Raw genomic sequence first — 19,761 nt, 5'->3', positions numbered from 1 at the left:
GAACTGTGATATCTAATTAGTGCAAGCACAGTTTTTCCTCTTACTGGGACAACTGCATCTTTAAACTATTTTTCAGGTTGTACGGCTCTGTTGTGCAGGCATATTCTAGAAGCCTGAAGGCAAACATGTTTTGTTAGCCATTCACTTGTGACTTCAATCACTACTATGACTGTGTCTTCTGCAACACAAATGCTAAATTATACATTGTGTATCTTTCCAAGCACATTAGATAAACTTTTAAACAGACCAGTAAGAATGAGCACGTTGAAAGCTTAAAATCAACTGAACTACAGAGTAGATTCCATAACTTCATTTAATACTGATAGCAGCTCAACTTAAATTTTGAAAAAGCAAATACCTTTAATAAATTTGGTGTGAATGATTATATATTTCGATACAATTGTACAGGGCTGTGTACATGTATAATCTGTAGGTAGAATTATATGCATGTCAATGTATACCCCATATATATTTTTTCTACTCACATTTTTCTGTAGTGAAAGAAAGCCATTTTACTGCACACAGATGTGCGGTGCTACATGAAGTCCTGAGTAATTTAAGGGATCATTAATAAACCACTGTAAGTTCTAGTGTTTCAGCTAAAGATGCAGTAGATTCTGTAACCAGAATGTGAACGAAATAATGTTTAAAAATATGCATTCAGCTATGCGCTCATTTTGTGCTTAGCAGGGAAAGCTGGAGAATGCACAGCAGCCATTTACATCTGGGGAAATTTTCTTGAATTTCAAGATTAAACAAGCATCTTATTTGTATCGATTTATAGAAGTTTTAAGTGATGTCACCTACATCCAATGTGTCAAGCACGGAAGACTCCAGTCACAATTGGACTGAAAATCCCTTTTGCAGAATATGAAATTCTGTGTAAACATCAGTATTTAGGTCTTATACAAAAGTTCTGACTCAAACAAGGGGGAAAAGAAAAAATCCAATGAAATAATTTAAAATGCTTTTCTTGGGATATAGCCAGCCAGGTGGAAGGAATATAAAAAATAAGAGTATATTTTGGTGAAAGAGGAAACCAGATGAAAGTCACCAAAGGGAGGTCTGCTAAGCCACCCACTTTGGGAGGTTCCAGGTTGACCTGGCTCGAGGAGCCCAAGATAGTCAAGCCACATCCACCTTTCCACAGAGGATGGACTCCACTGTGCAATGAGAAGGAAGCCCTGTGGGGAAAAGGCCACATTCAACCGCAACGGAACAGCAACAGCTGCCCGTGAGGGTCACTATCTGCAAGCAAAGCATCCCAGGCCCAAACCCAAGCACTAGGTATGAACTCGTGAGGGGGCTGGGCCAGCCACGGGCATCTGCCGGCACCACGTGGAGGCCGGCCCGGACCTCGTGTGGAGGCTCCCTGCACAGGGGGCCTGCTTCGACGATGAGAAGGCACTGCGTTGGTGGTTCCTCCGTCACTCCCAGCTCTACCCGGTCCCGTGGCTGCTGTAGTCAAAGACTCCTTTCTTGAAGAATGGCGAGAACTCACAAATGGTGTGTTTCGAAAGAGTCAGCCCCACTTTGCTGATGTGAAGGGGAGACGTGGCAGACTGGAGCATCACACTGAAAAAGTCCCTGAGGTATTTCTGGGGGAGAGACAAGAGTTAAAAACATGGTCAAGACACTACTGGGTGGAGTCAAGGAGAAGAGATGTCCAGAAACAACTTCCCGTGCCCCTGGAACTGCTGTGACTGTCATTAGAAATGGCACACAGGGAGTCTCCTCAACTCCTCCGCTATCACCAGACCAGCTTAGGACAGACAGCCACGATATCCATGACACACACAGGTGACATCTCTTTGGCTCAGAGCTCTGATTCATGGCAACATGGCCTCGGGCCTATGTGCAGACAACGTCCAGAGAAACGCCAATGCCGGGCACAGGGGGTCTGCTTTTCAGCATCAGTGTCACTAGTTAATATCCTATTTTTTTTAAGTTATTTTTCCTCTAACTTACTCATTAAATAGAAAGATGATTAAAAGGGGGATATAAAGGCTAGCCACCTGTATAGTGCTGAACGTGCTGTGGACTGGCACAGTCACTATCTGCTTTGGATCCTTCTTATAAACTAAAGGAAAAGGAAGAGGCTGGACAAGAGCAGCAGTGCTGAGTACCAACATTTACAGATCATTTTGCAAATCCTATAATCATCAATGAAAAGAAATTCTTACTAAGAGCACTTGCTCAGGACCCCCTCTCCCCGCCGCCGCCACCCAACGCCTCCCCCGCCTCCGCTGCACGTGTCTGTCACTGCATCCTTAGCCTTTTCCGGCACTCAAGAAGCAAAGCATGTCTGGGACTAGGGTCAGAGATGCTGGAGATGAGATCAGACATGGCTGCTGGCAGGATGTATTAAGGGAAAAGAGGACACACAAGAATAGTTAATATATTTCAGGTCAGGCCAATCTCATCTATACCAGAAAATGGGGTGCATGGGGGCGGTTTTAAGCCTAACTCACTATTACCATTTCAGCTTGTTTAAAAAATATAAATGATCCTGTCACAAACTTAGAAATTAAATATAATTTTGGACCCCGAGTAACAAAAAAAATTGTCTAAGAAACATGGCCTAGGCCTAGAGCAGTGCCTCCTAACCAGGGGTGACTTGCCCCATAGAATATATTCAGAAATGTCTGGAGACATTTTTGATTGTCACTCTCGGGGGGAAGGTACATCTAGTGAGTGGAAGCCAGAGATGTGGCTTACATCCTACAGTGCACAGGACAACCCCGATGACAAAGAATGATTTGGCTCCAGATGTCAACAGCGCCACAGAGGAGAAACCTTGCCCTAAAGGAAGCAGACTTCACCTACGTCTATGAATTGCCAACCTGAAATTTACCTCTGAAAGAGGACACTCAGCTCAAGGAAAATTTGTCAGGTTTCTTAAAAATAGTAACAAGGATTATTAATAATTAACATTTGTACAGTAAGTTATAGTTTCTAAAAATCTAATTTTTTATGCTTTATGACAATACAACTGATGCCTAATAACTGCATATTCTTCAAATGTACAATCTTATGAGGCTTAACACATGGATACACCTGTGAAACCATCAGCAAAGCAAGATAAACATATGCACTGCCCCCAAAAGTTTCCCAAGTCACCTGATTTTATGTTATCATCATACTCTGCGTAGAATTACCTCTTTTTATTACTGTCATACCCATTTTCAGGTGAGGAAACTTGCAGGAAATGTGAGCAACACCAGTAATCAAGAGAGGAGACTTGAAAACAAGTGTTTTTAATTCAGACTCTGTTTCCCCTGTTCAGTATTCCTAACTTACTGGCCTCATGGCAATCTCTTATGAAAAGATCTTGAAACGGAAATCAGGTCGAAGTAAGAAGGCGCCAAAACCAACTGCTGAAAAACGAAGATCTTGGCCCAGGGCTTCCTTGCATCAGAGCGGCAAAGGGGAAGCTAACTGCCACTTTTCTGGGGGAAGGGAAGCTGAGTATCACCTTTAGAGGGACCTGCATTCCATCAGACATGGTTACTAGTCAATATTGTGGACCACACCTGACCAGCCACGGCTCCCAGTGAAACTCAGGTGCACAACTAATTGTTTTTGGAAGATCAAGTGTGAAACGATTTAGAGTGGGGAAGACAAGGAGCTCATCCACTTGGGCATGCAGCTGCCACCCTTCACAGCGTAAAGCGTGGACAGAGCTGGGCCGGCTGCGCAGACGTCACCTCAGCAGCCTTGGCAGCTCCTGCTTCAGGTCTCCCACAGGCTGCAACAACCTGCAGACTAATGCTCACGACACACCTGCCTTCAAGATGGATTCTGACAGAAGAGAAGGTATTTAAATAGGAGGAACAGATGTTGTATCAGCATTTGTCATAATTAGTTCACAAAGCAGAAGCCCTTTAAAGGGCCAACAAAGCCTGAAGGGTATAATGAAGAGAGAAGTGAAAGTTAAAAATATAAATAAAAGAAAAAGAGAAAGTCTTTGAGACGTCTTCCCTGCCAGAGCACCACCATAAAAAGAGAACAGTATATTAGCTGCAGGTAATGCCTTTTTCTTTAAATGAACTCATTAGCATGTCTTGATGAAAACTCAAGATAGATCTGATTTGACTAATTATAAACATTACAGAAGAGTTTTTCTTTGCAAAACAAATCTCTGCTTAGCAGAATTGGGCAGCTTCAGCTTTCTTTACACAGACTGCTTCCTTGGTGCAAAGAAACGCTTTGAGGAGGAAGTGTTCTTCGCAGTGAACTCAAGTGCTCTACAGCATACGAGGGGAGGCACGAACACAGCGGCTGCGTCCAGAGCCACGGGCTGGAAGTGGGCTGGGCACATTCTTCCTCATGAATGACAAAACCAAAGGACTAGGGCTAGGGCTGGGGACAGAAGACAGAACTAAAATTCCAGAAAGTTCTTGAGGTCACAGACAGCATCTCACTCTTGGCACACTGCCAAGCTTGTGACAAAATGCTTAGATGAAACTGTGATGATTGATTTTGATGAGTTCATTTTTACAAAATTGAAGCATACACAGAGAAAACAGCACACATCATAAGTGTACAGCTTAATGAATTTTCAAAAAGTGAACATACGTGTGTGATCAGCATCTAGATAAAAATAACACAATGTCTCTAGCACCCAGGCAGCCTGCCTCACACTCCCTCACAACCTTCCCCTCAAGGGTAACCACTATCTTGACTTCTCCCACTAGGGATGAGTTGTGCCAGTTTTTGAACTTCATATTAATGGAATCACACAGGATATACTCTTTTGTATCTGGTATTCACTGCTTAACACAACACTTGGGAGATTCATGCACCCTGTTGGATCATGATCACTGCTATATAGTATTCCATGTGTGAACGTACCCGCTGACTGACTTGAGCGGAGCGGCGTGCAATGGCGATGGGTTTGGGTCTTTCGTCTGAGCTCTTCCTCAATAATGAAATCTGCTTCCACATGACGGTGTCTGGTGCATCAAGTTTACTATTACTATTCCTCCAATAAACAAGTTTCTCCTCAGGGTTTTAGGCTCAATCCAAGATCAGCTAATTACTTGAACTCTGCTATCATATATATTTAAGATACATTATAATTATATATAAAATACATACTTAAATGCACACATTTATGTTAGTAATTTTTGGCACCTGTGCTCACAATGTTTTCTACAGCATCTGTGGCTGAAGGGAGAAAATTAAAGTTCTTCCCGTCAAAGCTATCCCTTTACTGCTGAGCCAAAGACATCCTAGCCCTCCCTGGGATGTGAAAAATAAGTCCAGGAGCTGAGCTGCATCCCCAGGGCGGTATACTTTATAAAAGAGTATTACAAAAATGGAAGGACATTAGGAGTTTAAGTGGCTTATCAGGGTCAGAAGGGCAAAGGAGGAAAAGGATTTGTGAAATCCAATATCCAATTTCTGTTTCTTTCACGTGGCACTTTCTCCATTAAAAAAAGAAATAGAAGCAGACATATTTAAATCTCTGTAGCCATTAGAGACCAGAGAAGGCCTGAAACCCTTGTCCACCCAGGCGGGGGGTGTCACACCTGAGTCTTTGCTTTGTTAAACACCCTAGATTGGGGCTCCCAGGAACAGAAGCCGCACCCCTGGGGTTGTGCAATGTTTCAGCCCTGCCGTGGGTCCTGGGAAGATGAAAGTCAGATTAAACCAAATCCTCTTTCAATAAGACTGCAAACCGGGAAACGGAGAGGCAGAGTGAGAGGGGGTCTGGAAAAGGTCTGTCTTAGAGTGAGCGATGGAGGGGAGGGGAAGGGGCCGAGAGGAGAAGGGGGCCAGAGAGAGATGGAGGGGCTGGCTGGGGGAGGGCAGGAGAGGAAGGGCTGGGAGAGGGGGAGAAGAGAAGAGGCGCGGAGAGAAGGGAAACAGCACAACAACGTTGGAGATGAACGTCATTGTTTCCCAAGTTGGCAAAAAGATTTAAGAATAGGAAATATATTAGACGTTTATCTAGGTTTTCACTTTTTGCTACTTGGACCAACACTAAAGTATAAGGAGTTTTCCTATCACTACTTTCAGAAGGTCGAACTTAGATGGCTAACCTTTAAGGGTCTTTCGGTACTGACAGAGCCTTGACTTCACGAAGAGCCTTTCTTCTGCAGGTGGTGGGCGTATTTTATTGTTTTTAAAGTCAGTCTATGGAGGCGCAGTGAACAGGGTGTAGAAGTAACTGGGAGAGATGGGCCCCCAGGGGTCAGTTGCAAAAAAAGTGTTGAATTGGCACAAGCTTTTAAAATCCCCCCAAAACAAAGACAAAATCCGCAGAGGGCCTGAGAGCTTTTAAAGGGGAGGCCAAGAGACACCAAGGGAAGGTGTCAGAGACGCCCCACGCCAGGCTCCTGACCCCTTCTTTCCAAAGTGGTCCTTTTGTAACTCTACCCTGCCAAGACCCCTCCGAGAATTTCCTCAGGAGGAACGAGGGCACACACCAGGCTGAGCAGTTCCCATCGCATTACTTTATGGAGGGGCCGTTGATGAAGGGCTTGCAATGTACTGGGCACAGTGAGAACTATTAATGGTCTGTCTCATTTAATCACCACCACAACTTTATGAGGTAGGGACTATTATTATCTTCATTTTCTAGATGTAGAGACTGAGGGCCAGGAAGCTAATATAATGCCCTAACCATCACAGAGCACGGAAGTGGAAGAGCCAGGACTTGCATCCAGATCATCCCACTCCAGAGGCTGGGTCTCCTTCACCAGGCTGCCATCCACAGGGGCTGCCATGCCCTCTTCTCTGGGCACTGCTGTCTCTCACTGGGCAAGGCCATCTACACTGGGCATCTTGGCTGCTTGGGCCAGATAAGCTGCCTTGCCCAGGCCTGAAGGTGCTCTCATAGAGACCAGTGGGCGCTGCGTTCTCTAGAGCTAATGTTCCATACAAGCATGGGGAAAGACCTCTTTCCTGTAAGGCTTAGACTCTTCTACAGGAGTCCCATGCAGCTGTGCTCATGCTCCGATATCTCACTCACAGAGCCTTGGTGGGCACTGGCCATTTTTTGACTGTCTTGACTCCATTTGCCTTCTCAAACAACACTCACATTCCCTCTGAAAAAGCACCTTTCCCTTCTTTGGGGATTGGTTATCTGGCTGACGTAGGGCAGAGAGGCTGGTGAATTTTTCCTATTCACAGCACACCCTAGCGGAACATCCCCAGCCAAGCGTTTACCAGGAAGGCTCCTGCCCCAGACCCTGATATACACACAGGCCAATCTTTAAAATTCCAACACCATTTCGAAAGACAACAACTAAACATTTTAATCTTTTGAACCACAACACAGGGTAATGTGGTCTATTGGCTGTGTTAATGAGTTCTGAGAGGAGAAACATACTCCCTACAGCAATACAGGGCAATTCAGCAAGAATTCAGTCAACTACTTTAGAGCTTTAGCCTGGTACCACAATCAATACACAGCATCACGGAAAAGAAGGAAAGCAGAATGTGCTGCTACATGCTATTTCACTGTAGACGTTCCTGATGAAGATCATTATGTTAACACGATTCACTTGTGACCTACAATACAATTTCAGTCTGAAAGGAAAAGTACTGAAGTTACTGGAACAACTTGGGCATAAGCTGGTCTTTAGACAGCCTCTGCTGGTTTTTTCTTTTCAACTCTGGAGCTTCTGGATGAAATGCTAGTCTGGTCATAGGGACTGACCACGTGCTCTATGGTCCATCTAGGCAAAAACTAGTGACATCAGCAGGGTGTTAAATGGTGTGGCCCCTCTCATCTTGCAGCCATTCCCTTTCAGGTCTGGGATCTAGAAAGAAGGGAAGGTTTGAGACTAGGGAAAAGAGGGACGGTGGGAGGAGTGGTACCCAGGCTCAGCCAACAACGTGAACAAGGGAGCAAGACCAGCAGGTGTAGGGCTCTGTGTGGGAACAGCAGGACTTGAAGGAGAACACAGAGGCCCCTGAATCTGGATTTGGGTCTGCAGGCACATTGTACAAAGCCATTCCCAGTTCATGAGCTCAGATGACCCCCAAGACACACTGAAGAGGAGGAGGACAGGTATACGTATCCTTTGTTTACAGATGAGGAGACTGAGATCCCAAGAGGCAGTGACTTAGCCAAGACCTACAGACTATAAGAAGCTGACAAAATGACTGGCTCTTCAAATTCAGGAGAAACAACAGCAAATATAATCCTTAAGGCGCACTCCTTCAAGGCTGAAATGTAATGTGTAAATGTAAATGTAAATGCAGCCCCTCTCTTTGGGGGCTGTCCATGCCATGTTCACGTAGGCTCTCAGAATTTACTTTGAATTTCAATCAACCACTCTGTGTAGGGTGTGTGTGTGTGTGTGTGTGTGTGTGTAGAAGATATAGGCATGAGGATGGGCCACAGAAGCACTTGGAAGACCTTAACTTCTTATCTTTTGGCTCCTCTATTTTAATTAGCAGGGGGATAAAATCATGACCACTTTATGCAATTAAAAAGTGTCTTTTTTAATAGGGCTCATGACTGTAACCACAGCCTATTGCTTATTTCACGTGCAATATATCACCCCAGCTATGACACTCTGTTTTCTACCCATCTCATTGTTGTGGAGCCCTCTTCATTTTACAATATTTTTACTTAAGTCCACATTTTAAAGTTATTGAAATTATTAAAATTGAAATGTTCTTTAAAATGTAACAGGGCCTTATCCACCTTTTCCATTGTGACATATTAACAGGGAAGATAGTTCAATGGCATCGCTCATTTCTAGAAGTCATCAGCCACAGTGGTTGCTTAAGGCAACATTATGAGTCTAATAAGACTTAGAGGTGTCATCTACCTTGCAGCACTTGGAAAATTCACCATCGACTGATGGGCTCTGAAGATAGAGTAAGCCCAGACGAACACACACTGGGATGGTTCCAGACCGGAGAGAGATCTGATCACCATGGGCCATGTCATGAATCGATCCAGTGGGGTCAATATTATTCACTCAGTCAAGTCTTCCCAGTTCTAAACTCTCATAAATTCTAGTCTGCACATCTCTCTCTGGCTATTTAGGAATCCTAAAATTTGTCTCCATTGGATCAAATATGCTGGGTTCCTTTCCAGACATGCCCCAAATGTCCTCTATACGCTGATGAAATTAGGACAGTCTCATTCAAACAACTCATTCATCCACCACACAGTTACTGCACACCTGCTCTACACGAAGTGTGCCAGACACTGGGTGTCCCGTGTCGAATAAAACACAGTGCCTGGCCTCACAAGGTGCCTGGGCTGCCCTGCACCATCCCTTCAGTGTTCAGAATCGTTCTTACTGGTGCTCTGCTCCCATGATCTAAATTCTACTTATCTTTTAAGGACTGGATCAAGGTTTGTTCTTTGTTGACTCCTCTCTCTTCATGCTTCATTCACACACCCAACAAATATTTATTGAGAGCTTTCTACATGCCAGCGCTGCTGGGGGTTTAGTAGTGAATTAAACAAGACAGTTCCTGTCCTGAATAACTTGCAGGCCTCACAGGGACATGGATAGGTAAAGCAGTAATTAAAATATGGCTACAAGAAAACAGGGATGAGATGCTTTTGGAGCACCTAGAAACAGCACCCAGCCTAGTCCTGGGTATTGGAGACATTTATGCCAAGACCTGAGGGGTGAGTAAGAAGCAAGCAGATGAAGATATTGGGGGAAGATACTGGAGGAAGGCTGTTCCAGGCAGTGGGGAGAGCATGTACACTGTTTCACGGTAAGGAAGCAGAGCTAGGGGCACCACCGATGGTCCAGCAGGACTGGACTGTGTACCATGTGTGGCCCATTCAACCTGGGGGACACACTCCTGGAATGCACTGCTCACCAATCAGCTCTCTACCCATTCTCACACTGGGGGTCCTGCACCGTGTGCTGGTGGTCTCTCTTCTCTCTGACCCACGGAGTCCCACCAGGCCTTCTGGGTGGAACCTGTTACTTGTTTTAACCGAAAGAATGCACCAGAGGTAATGTTGTGAATGAAGAGGCCACCTTGCAGGTTCTGGTGCCCCAGTTGAGCCCAGTCCTTAGCGGACCCATGATCAGAATGTAGCCATACAAGTGGCCTGACCTGACACCTGACACTTGGAAAAGATGAACCACTTGGCTGAGCCCTGCCCAAATTCCAGAACTACAGCACCAAAAGCAATACAAAGGCGGCTGCTTTAAGGCACTAAGTTTCGGGGTAGTTTATTACACAGTGACAGATAACCAAAGTACATGTGTGTGGGAATAAGGTAAGAGATGAAGGAATAAATGAAATTAAGTCAAAGCAGGATAAAAAAAAGTTACTTTGCTTTCTATCTATAATTTATGACCAAGCATAAATTACAGTTCTATTCTACTGAATGCCAACCTCTTCCAACCTTTTTAGTATTTCTAATGAATAATTCTGTCTTAGCAGGTACTTCTTTTCTATCTATCTTAGGCTTTAAAGTAAATACTTGAAATAAGTAGTTATCATTTGAAATATGGCATTTATTTCTTGATGTTATAGAGAATTCTGAGAGCTCCTGGTTAAAATTCATCAGGGTGAAAATGTTAGTCTGTGATTACAGAATCAGAACTATTCATTACAGCTATTCAGAGAATCTTTTTTATGAGTTTAATGACATAAGCATATTGTATTGAATTATTATGGTGCTGCATCAATTGGGCTCATAAATTTAATATACTCAGTCTGGTTCACATATTCTAATAAAATCCAGCAAGCTTTAAAAATTTTATAAGCAATGTGCATTTAAAGTCCATGTGATATTCAATTTTTACAGGTTGACGTGCTTGCTTGGGGTATTAAGTAGCTTTAACGGCCATGATGACCTGGCCGACCAGCAAGCTTAGGGTGATACTCCACGAACAAGCTACCTTAGAAAGCCCAGAATCTGCTTGGACCATGAAGCTGATTGATTTTTTTCTCTAGAGCACAAGTCAACACCAGTCCCATCTTTTTGGATCCTGGAGGGGAAGAGAGGAATTGAGTTTGTCCTGCACCTGTGAGCCAGAAGCACAACATGTGTCAGCTCTAACAAAGTAGGCAAATAGCTTCCAAACAGTCTGGTAGGCCCTACTCTCAGCTTCATTTGGTTGAAGCAAAAAATGGGAGGATGCTGTGGGGGTAGGCCAGTTTCTAGTGCTCACCTGGTGTCTTTGACTTTTGTTTATTGGTATTTTGGATCGAGGTAGGAGATTGCTAACAGGCTAAACATTGATGCATAGCAACCCAACTTCCTCAGCACGGAGTTGGTGGCGAGGCCAGAAGAGAGCCCTGGAGGCTTCCATCGGCCTGTTTAGACTGTACACCTGCTGGAGTCTAACTTCGCACTGCAAGCCGGCTCCTCGGCACTCAGCAACCATGCAGCCACCGTGCTGGGCATGGGCGACATTACAGCACAGGGGTTTGGAGAAGTCCCTGAAGGCCTCTGCACCTCAGCTTCCTCATTTGATTATATTATCTTCTTTTTAAGATTAGAAGATTAAATGAGCTACTGTCTGTAAAGTGGGCAGGGCCCAATTCACCTTATTAGCTACATAGCTTTGTCCTCAGGGAGTTAAAAGGCAAGTATGTTAATTTTCTCCTCTTTTAGATATCTAGAAACACATGGGCTTAAAAGGTGGAAGTATTTAACTTTAATGTTTTCCCCTTCAAAGGAAAGTGGAAGACAGCAAGTATTGGAATGGTTGTTTTCTAAAGTCACCTTATATCAGATATTGGCAGACCCTTTATTTGAAGAATTGCTTTAAAGTAAGCAAGAACTAACATTTTTTCAAAATTGGGAACCATATTAAAAATAATAAAAAAATCTAACCTATACCGGGTAAATTAACGATCCCCCAAAAGCTCATTTTAAGATACATTTTGGATACTGAGATTCCGAAAAGTGCCGTCTGGGGGAAAAAACACAACTATTCTTTTCTTTGTTTCTAAGCTCACGATTCCTTCCTGCATGGAGGAAACCTTCAAAGAGGTTCCTGGCATTCTGAGAGAGAATGAGTGTTCCAAATGACCGATTTGACTGGCAGACTTTCAAATGAGAATCTTGTTGTGTGGTACCTCTCGGCTATAATGTACTTAAATTCAAAGACCCAGGTCCTAAAAAACTCAAGAATCAAGAAGTCGTTGCACATTAATCAGTGGCATCCCCAATTCTCCCTTTTAGTAAAAGCCGAGACCTGGATGCAGAGAGAGGCTTCGGAAACGCTGAACGACCTTCTCGTCCTTTCTGCCAGCTGTGGCTGCAGTTGAGCAGAACAATCCGTGCCTCTAAGGTCTGACCTAAGGTCGTTTGTGTATCCATGGCAAGTTTTCTTTGGCTGGCCTTGGATGGGGCCACCACTGAATAAGACTAAGTCTCTGAATACCAGGAAAAGAGTACGCTTTTCAGACTCAGGGAGGCAAGACCCATTGCCCCTTTTTTATTCTCTGGACCAGGGGCTCCTGATGATCCCTGTGGGACTATTTGCCCTGCAGATTATCCTGCCTGGGGAATTATTCCTCAGTGTCCACACACTGCCCTACGTCCTGGGGGAGCCATGGTCATACCCCAGGTGTGATGAGGACTGTGGCCCTGAGCGGTGGGCCTGTGACCCCACCCCACATAGAGGATTAGCTGGGGATTTGGATTATCTGCACCAATGATCCCCTTCACTGCGACAATGACCGAGGCTTTATGTCAGGGAAGGTGAAGGCAGGGAGAACAGCCAGATTGAAAATTCTCTAACAGAACATTTCTCATTCTAAAACAGGATGGAATAGGTATATACTTGATACATGGAAATGAAAATAAATTTCTTTACCAAATAGATATTATCTACAGAATTTAGCATCTAAGTTAAAATAGATAGACACTGAACACATGTACTTCCTGCACAGGACTTTGCTCATGAGACACTGTCCATTAGATGACCAATGGGTTAATGGCTCTTAGGGAATGTTAATAAATCTTGATAAACAATGCGAAGTTCACTTCCTTAGGAGCTTACCTTGCAGCAAAACTTCATAGAAAGCAAAACTTTCTCTTGAACAAAGGTTATTTACTAAATTACTATAGAGAAGGAAGCCTATCAAAGAATTTATGCTTCAAAGCCAAACTTAAAAACTTAAAACTATCCTGGACATCTGTCAAAGTCTAAGAAGCTGCTGCGGAAGAGAAGTGAAGAACGCTGCCGGCTGGGCAGGTGACTAAACGTGAGCTTCCTCGGACCCTCGCGTCTGCTGCGCTCAGCACCCAAGAAGCCTGAAAACCGTGCAAGCAGCAGGCCTTCAGGTGACAAGACTTCCAGCATCTGTGGCTGTTCTCAACTGAAAGGCTGTGCAAGTAGTGCAGTGAAAGGCAAAAAGAAGTACTGGCAAATGTGGATGGAAAGAAAGTCTTACAGATCACAAGGAAATCTCACTAGCTAGGGGATCTTGCAGAAAACTATGGGGCCATTTAATGTAAAAAATAATGGGCTAATTTTACTTAATTTGACATCCACAGATTCTGCCACAAGGAAACTTGCCTTTCAAAGTAAGAACTGACAGTTTATACTGACTGACCTATTACTTGAACTTGCCCAGATTCTTTCAAATAAGAAACTGCAAATCAATGCAGTTTTGTGAACTGGAAGACAAGCACTATAAACAGAAAAGGAAAGATGAATTGGCAACAACATGTACCAAGAAGTGCAAATAGCCCAGACCATGGAAACAGTAAGAGCAGACAGGGTCCTCGGCGGCTCAGGACACTCAGCTAAAGCCCTGCGATCCCCTGGGGATCTGATCCCAGCCGGCTACAGAAACCCATGGAGCAAAAGGCGACGCCTTCATTTACTACCATTTGTAACTTTGATTAGCAAAAGCTTTCTTAATTTCAATACCAGTTTCTTAATATTACTTATAAATAATATGAAACAGGTGATCGCAATTAGAAAACAGATTAGAGAAACAATTTTTTTTTTGGTTGACTGGAATGAATACTCTATATGTAAATGTAAATGCATTGCAGTGAATTGCTGGGAATAGAAATAAGTCCATCTAAAACTGGAGGGGAGCTTAACATGGGCAAACAATGAAGATAAAAAGTTACAAGGAATTGGAACAAACTGATGTTCTATCCACTTGTTTCCCCCAAATATTGTCCCAAAGGGCTGCAACATATGCTGTGATTCATTAACACACGTATGGAAGAAAAAAAGATTGCCAAGGGAAAAAACCAACTAGCTGAATTCTAAAATAAAGATGCACTTTACAAAGGTAACAAAAAACAGGCTGTAGGTTCACTGGCACAGGCCATGGTGAGCACCTTTCATCTGAGAAAAGCACAATTTATTTGGGAAACAAAACTGAATAAATGGAGTTAAGGCGAACTAAGCATCTTCAAGAAAGCCAAATGCAAATGGGGCAAGGCTTTATAAAAGAGAAAAGGTGATTTCCAAATGTATATATAAACAGTGAGTAGAGAACTTAGTGGAGACAGGACCGAGACAGCAGTTCTTAAAATAAATGAATGTGCAGGAAGAATTTTGAGCACGTCTTTTGGCCAGATGCAACAAAGGAAATGTATAAAGAGGAACTGTGCAGACATCAGTGGAAATAAACAAAATTGACTATTTCAGGGAGCAAGAAGCTTGGCCTTCAGGTTTATAACAACACTAGAAGATACAATAGAAAGTGGAATGTTACAACAAGCGAAGAAGGAGTGGGGTGGACCACAAAGCTCCAGGCTTCTCAAACAATCTGTGGAGATGGACCAACAGAAACAGAAATGGCAAATAGAGGAGAGAGGAAAATGAGAGGAGGACCAGGCCAGCAGGTTCAACACAAACAAACGGGATTTCAGAAAGAAACAAAAGAAAAAACTTTAAGAGAGGAAGTCATCACAAAAACCTCCCAGAGATGAAGGACGTGAGAGAGATGAGGGCCACGCAGGTAAGTGCAGCAGAAGTGATGGAGTGCTTACCAAAGCACAACTGTGAAAGCTCAGAACACGGGAGATGGAGGAAAGGCCCTACAAGCTTCTGGTAGGGGAGAGAGAAGGATCATATCACAAACAAAGGATCAAGAATCAAAATGGCTTTAACTGCTAAACAGCAGAGAGTTAGAAGATAATGAAGCAAGCCCTTTGAAATTCTCAAAGAAAATGGTTTCCAGCTAATATATCTAGCTAGTGTGTTGGTGAGGAAAGTTACTTTCAGACATCTCTCTAGAAATTTACTTCTTCTACATCCTTTCTCAGGAAGCTACTAGAGATGTGCTCCAACAGAATGAAGGAGCAAATCAAGAAAGGGGGAAAAACCCAGGGCACAGAAAGCAGGGGCAACAATTCAAGAGAGAGCAAAGGATGATGGAGAAGGGAGATAAGAGCAGATGTGACTCCGTTTGACTCCAACAGGCATGAAGTTTCCAGGATAGACTTCTTCAAGGAGGCTGTATTCATGAAATACCTGATGGTCAATGTCTTCAGAAGAGATTCGTACAAATGACCAGGCATTTGAAGTTGAATTAGTGGTCAGGACACAATAAACGAAGCAAGCAAATAAGCTGCTCGCGTGTACTCCTGACACACTGTGTGGAAAGGCTGAGCAGGGAATGGCAAGTGCTCTGCCTGTTTAAGGACATCGGGGTTTGGGGTGCATGTTAGGGAACCACCGTCCACAGTGGGACGTCAATAGATAAGACCTCAGATTAAAACAAAAATCAAGAAGCAACAGAAATGCGATTTTAGTTTGGAGGAAAATACCAAAAAGTATTGAAAGGTTGCTGCTGGGGAGAGAGAAGGGGGCGTCAAACAGAGGGCAGAGAGTGCTCTTCAGAGAAGCCCAGAGAACGATTTCAGCAGATCCACAATGACAGTGACTTAAAAAACGTTTTGAAAACTACATATGTACACAACACAGCAATAGGTTCTCTGTCCGTCTCTCTCTCACACTCACACACACATACACACTCATGGAAAAATGGTCAGATGGATATAGGCCCAACCCACAAGAGCAGCTCCCTGTGGGCAAGTGACTCAGTGTGAGATCCTCTCAAAGCAGACCTGAGGTCCTTTACTTAGGGGTGATCCTGGCCGTAGAGCAAAGGGGAGGGAAGGTGAGAGAGGGAAAAGGAGAAAAACCAACACAGGGGGTGTTGTCAGTGGGTTCCTGCTGCAGGTGCCTAGACTCAGGCCTGCTGGGGACGCTGTGAGAAGCATGTGGCATGTGCCTCCGAATGGACCCTGTGAAGGACGGGAGGCAGGCACACCTGTCCAGAGACTTTCAACTCTCACTGCTGGAGAGTCACCTCCAGGACCTGACCTCCCTCCAACCATGGACTGGCCTGGTCACGGCTTGAGGGAGCTGCCTCAGCTTCGGAGAAGGCTCAGAGCCCCAGTGGGATGCTGCCAGCACACAGTGGAACTGTCTGCCATGGTCACAGCCAATACCACGGTATGTGAAGGGGACATGGGGCACACGACATGTGTCAGCTATGAGATGGGAGCGGGGTGGTGGTGATTAATGGGGATCCTGGCTTTAGCTGCTAAGAGGGAGCCCTTCATTTAGTGGAGCCTGCTATCCACCTGGGGGGCCAGGCTGTTGGGGTAGTCGGTCTTTGCTCCTGGCTCCAGCTGCTTTGTTTCCTCCCCAGTGTTCTTACTGTGTCTTTAGCATCTCCTTTTCTGATGAGGACTTTCTGATTTACAGCAAGCTTACTCATTATTTGCCTAAGGGGAAACAAGCAGTTTTAAAGAATTTAAAATGCAAGTTTTATTGCAACGTTAGGTGATAAGAACTCAGGAGAACGTGGCTCATGCACTGGGCCTACCTGTATCTGTCATCAAAATGATTCTAGAGCATTCAGAAGACGAAGAGCCCAACTTGCCCACTGTCTTAGCTAATATCCACTTGGCCGGACCGTGGCGTCTCCACGGGACCAAGTCAGAAGAGCTGCCAGTGCCAAGGTCCCCGGGGGCTGGGCTATGCTGCAATCATTTCCACAAACTCCTGTGTTTTATGTTTTTATGACAAAAGTGGATTCTTATTTTATTCTACTATATAACTCTATTTATCTATATACAATATTGAATTATATCTGTCATTGGCGTCTCTATCACATCTAGAACCTATACAGCTATAATCTACATCTATATTATACATCTATAACTATATTTATAAATTAGAGCTCTATCTATAGACAATCAAATCCATATAATTATATCTTATTATATCATGCTTTATTATTCTAAATTAATAATATGTCACTGTATGTCCCCTCCTCCAATGAGTATTAACAAGATTGTGACTGCATTTAAAACAACAAAATCAGGGGGCTCTAAATGACAATCCGGTCGCATGATGGTGCCAGGAAGGGACTAAGAACCTTACTGATGGGCCATCCCTTCATCCTCACCCAGGATGATGTGTGCACTGGGGGGAAAGAAAAAAAAAAAAGCTCTGGCAGAAATACGCAACTCTAACTGAATAAACAGGAATGCTACTAGAATCAAAATGGTCACTAATTCCAAAACAATAATTCAGGCATAATCAGAAGGTGGTCACTGTTTTTTCTACCATCAATCATCGTATCTCCTGCTATTCTCTTCCCCTACTCTTAGCTCTGTTTCCATCTGACACTTCCCCTGGGGCCTGGGAGCTAATTAAGTGCTTCAGTTTTAAAAACCTTCCCTTCTTGCTCCTGTTGTGCAGCAGCATGACTGTAAGATGTAAGGGGAGGCAGAATGAGAAAATATTAAAATAGTATTTAATTAAGCAGAGTAAACAGTAAGGTCAATAGTAACTTGGAGCTAACATCTGCCTCTGAACAAGGCAGGCAAGCTACCTCCAGGTACGGGCGACAGAGGAGTGAGCTGTGCTGCATGCTCCTTCGTCTGTGCCACTTGCGACAGCTACTTCTGCTTCAGAGGCAATGAGACATTTAATAAAAGAAAACAAACAGTGATGCCTCGCTGGATCTAGGAGCAGGGCAGAACAACCCTCCAGCTGTTTAACACTGCAATGTTCAGGCCTCATTTCTTTTTGCTTTTAAAAGTAACCAGGGAAATAAAAAACGTTCTACACTGAACAGAGCGCAGAGCTCTGAAGCCTGCCGTCTTGAGCTGTGCTGCAGTGCTCTCACCTGATGCTATTTCCATAAATAGGAAGGAGCTGGAGAATCTCTGCTATAGATTTGTTGAGCCCCAAAGACCTTGTAAACGAGCACGGGAGCTGGGGAGATGACAGATGTTGCTGAGTCAATGCTAGGACTGTGCATGAGGTGGGACTGTAATTGGGATTGATATTAGAATCTCAAAAGCTCAACAAACAGGAAAAGTGCCACTGCGGCTGTATCTGGGGGGAACAGAAATGACTTCTGTCGTGGTTAATTTTGTGCCAACTTGACTGGGCTACATGTGCCCAGATATTTGGTGAAACATTATCCTACTGTGTCTGTGAGGGCCTTACTGGATGAGATTAACATTTGAGTCAACAGACTGAGTAAAGCAGATTGCCCTCCCTAATGTGGGTGAGCATCACCAAATCAGTTGAAGGCCTGAAGAGAACAAAAAGGCTGACCCTCCCATGAGTAAAAGGGAACTCCTCCTGCCTGACTGCATTGAACTGGGACATTGGTCTTTTCCTGACATTGGACTTGAATGGAAACATCAGCTCTTCTTGGGTCTCAAAACCGCTGGCTTTTGGAATGGAACTTACACCATCAGCTCCCCTGGTTCTCAGGCCTCTGGACTCCGACTGGAAGGACACCATTTGCTCTCCTTGATCTCCAGCTTGTGGAGAGCAGATCTTGGGACTTCTCACTCTCCATAAACGCGTGGGCCAATTCCTTATAATAAATGACTTTACACACACATATACGTACATTCTATTGCTTCTGTTTCTCTGAAGAATACTGACTAATGCAGTTTCCAAACACTAAATTAGTGGAGTGGCAAAAAGGCACTATTTCAACACCATGGGTTGTGTGTAGAAACGTAAAATTCACAAATATATTTAATACTGGATTTCACTGTCTTGTTAAGATTAACGTCCAGGGTCTTCGGCATTCATACTAATTTCATCATCACCCCCCAGCTCTCATTCAGTTGAATAACAAGCCATGCTAATTGTACCTCCTGTGTATCTCTCTAATATCCCCACTTTTCTTCAGCCCAACTGCCATCACATCCTCCTTCAGGCCACAGTCATATCTTACCTGACAAGAGCAACAGCCTGGTCATTGCCCTTCCTGCCTCCCATCTCCCCTGCTCCCACACATTCTCTCCACAGTAATAAAATCTCATCCTTCCACGTGTCTGCTTAAAACATTCCATTGGCTCCTCACTTTCCTCTGGATCAGGTCCGAAGTCACGGAGATGGCTTTAGGATCTTACTTTTACTTCCCTGTCTACCCCTGTACCAGTCTCATCTTTCCACAATAGGTTCGGATTTCCTGGGTCCCAGCCTAGTCCTGCTATATCAGAATATATTGGAACAAAGTCTGAGAACCTGCATCTTTCAAAAAGCTGCTGGAGATAATTTGAAAGATCAGCTTGACAGGTTTGAGAACCACTGCTTTGGGAAGCACATCCTCTCAAAACCACAAAGGCAGTTCATCACTATCCCCATAGTTACGACAGTGGCCTGTAATCACTTGTTGAGTTGTCTCTGCTCTGACAGGACTGTGAGCTCTTTCAAGACAAGAACCATAGATGACACAAGCAGGGCAGGCTCAATCTGGGCATGTGAAGTAGCCCTGAGCATGGACAATGACTGCCATTGTCACAGAATTGTTTTAATGAAGGCAGCAAACGCTACAAGAGAC

The 19,761-nt window shown here is 44.1% G+C and overlaps 1 protein-coding gene across 5 annotated transcripts in view; it reads right to left on the bottom strand.

The window, feature by feature from the left end:
- Positions 1 to 295: 295 nt before the first annotated feature.
- The window catches only part of KIF16B (kinesin family member 16B), a 277,231-nt gene continuing 257,765 nt past the window's right edge, over positions 296 to 19,761 (bottom strand). For all 5 annotated transcript variants that reach the window (XM_070485541.1, XM_044747823.2, XM_044747821.2 and 2 more), the window contains one exon: positions 296 to 1,598. In XM_070485541.1, coding sequence (XP_070341642.1) covers positions 1,440 to 1,598 — 159 coding nt within the window. In that variant the 3' untranslated portion in view covers positions 296 to 1,439. The remainder of the gene's footprint in view (positions 1,599 to 19,761) is intronic.

Source organism: Equus asinus, chromosome 15, assembly GCF_041296235.1.
Source record: "Equus asinus isolate D_3611 breed Donkey chromosome 15, EquAss-T2T_v2, whole genome shotgun sequence".
NCBI classification, from domain to species: Eukaryota; Metazoa; Chordata; class Mammalia; order Perissodactyla; family Equidae; genus Equus; species Equus asinus.
The sequence above is the reverse complement of the archived record's forward strand: the minus strand, read 5'-3'. Positions and strand labels throughout refer to the sequence as shown.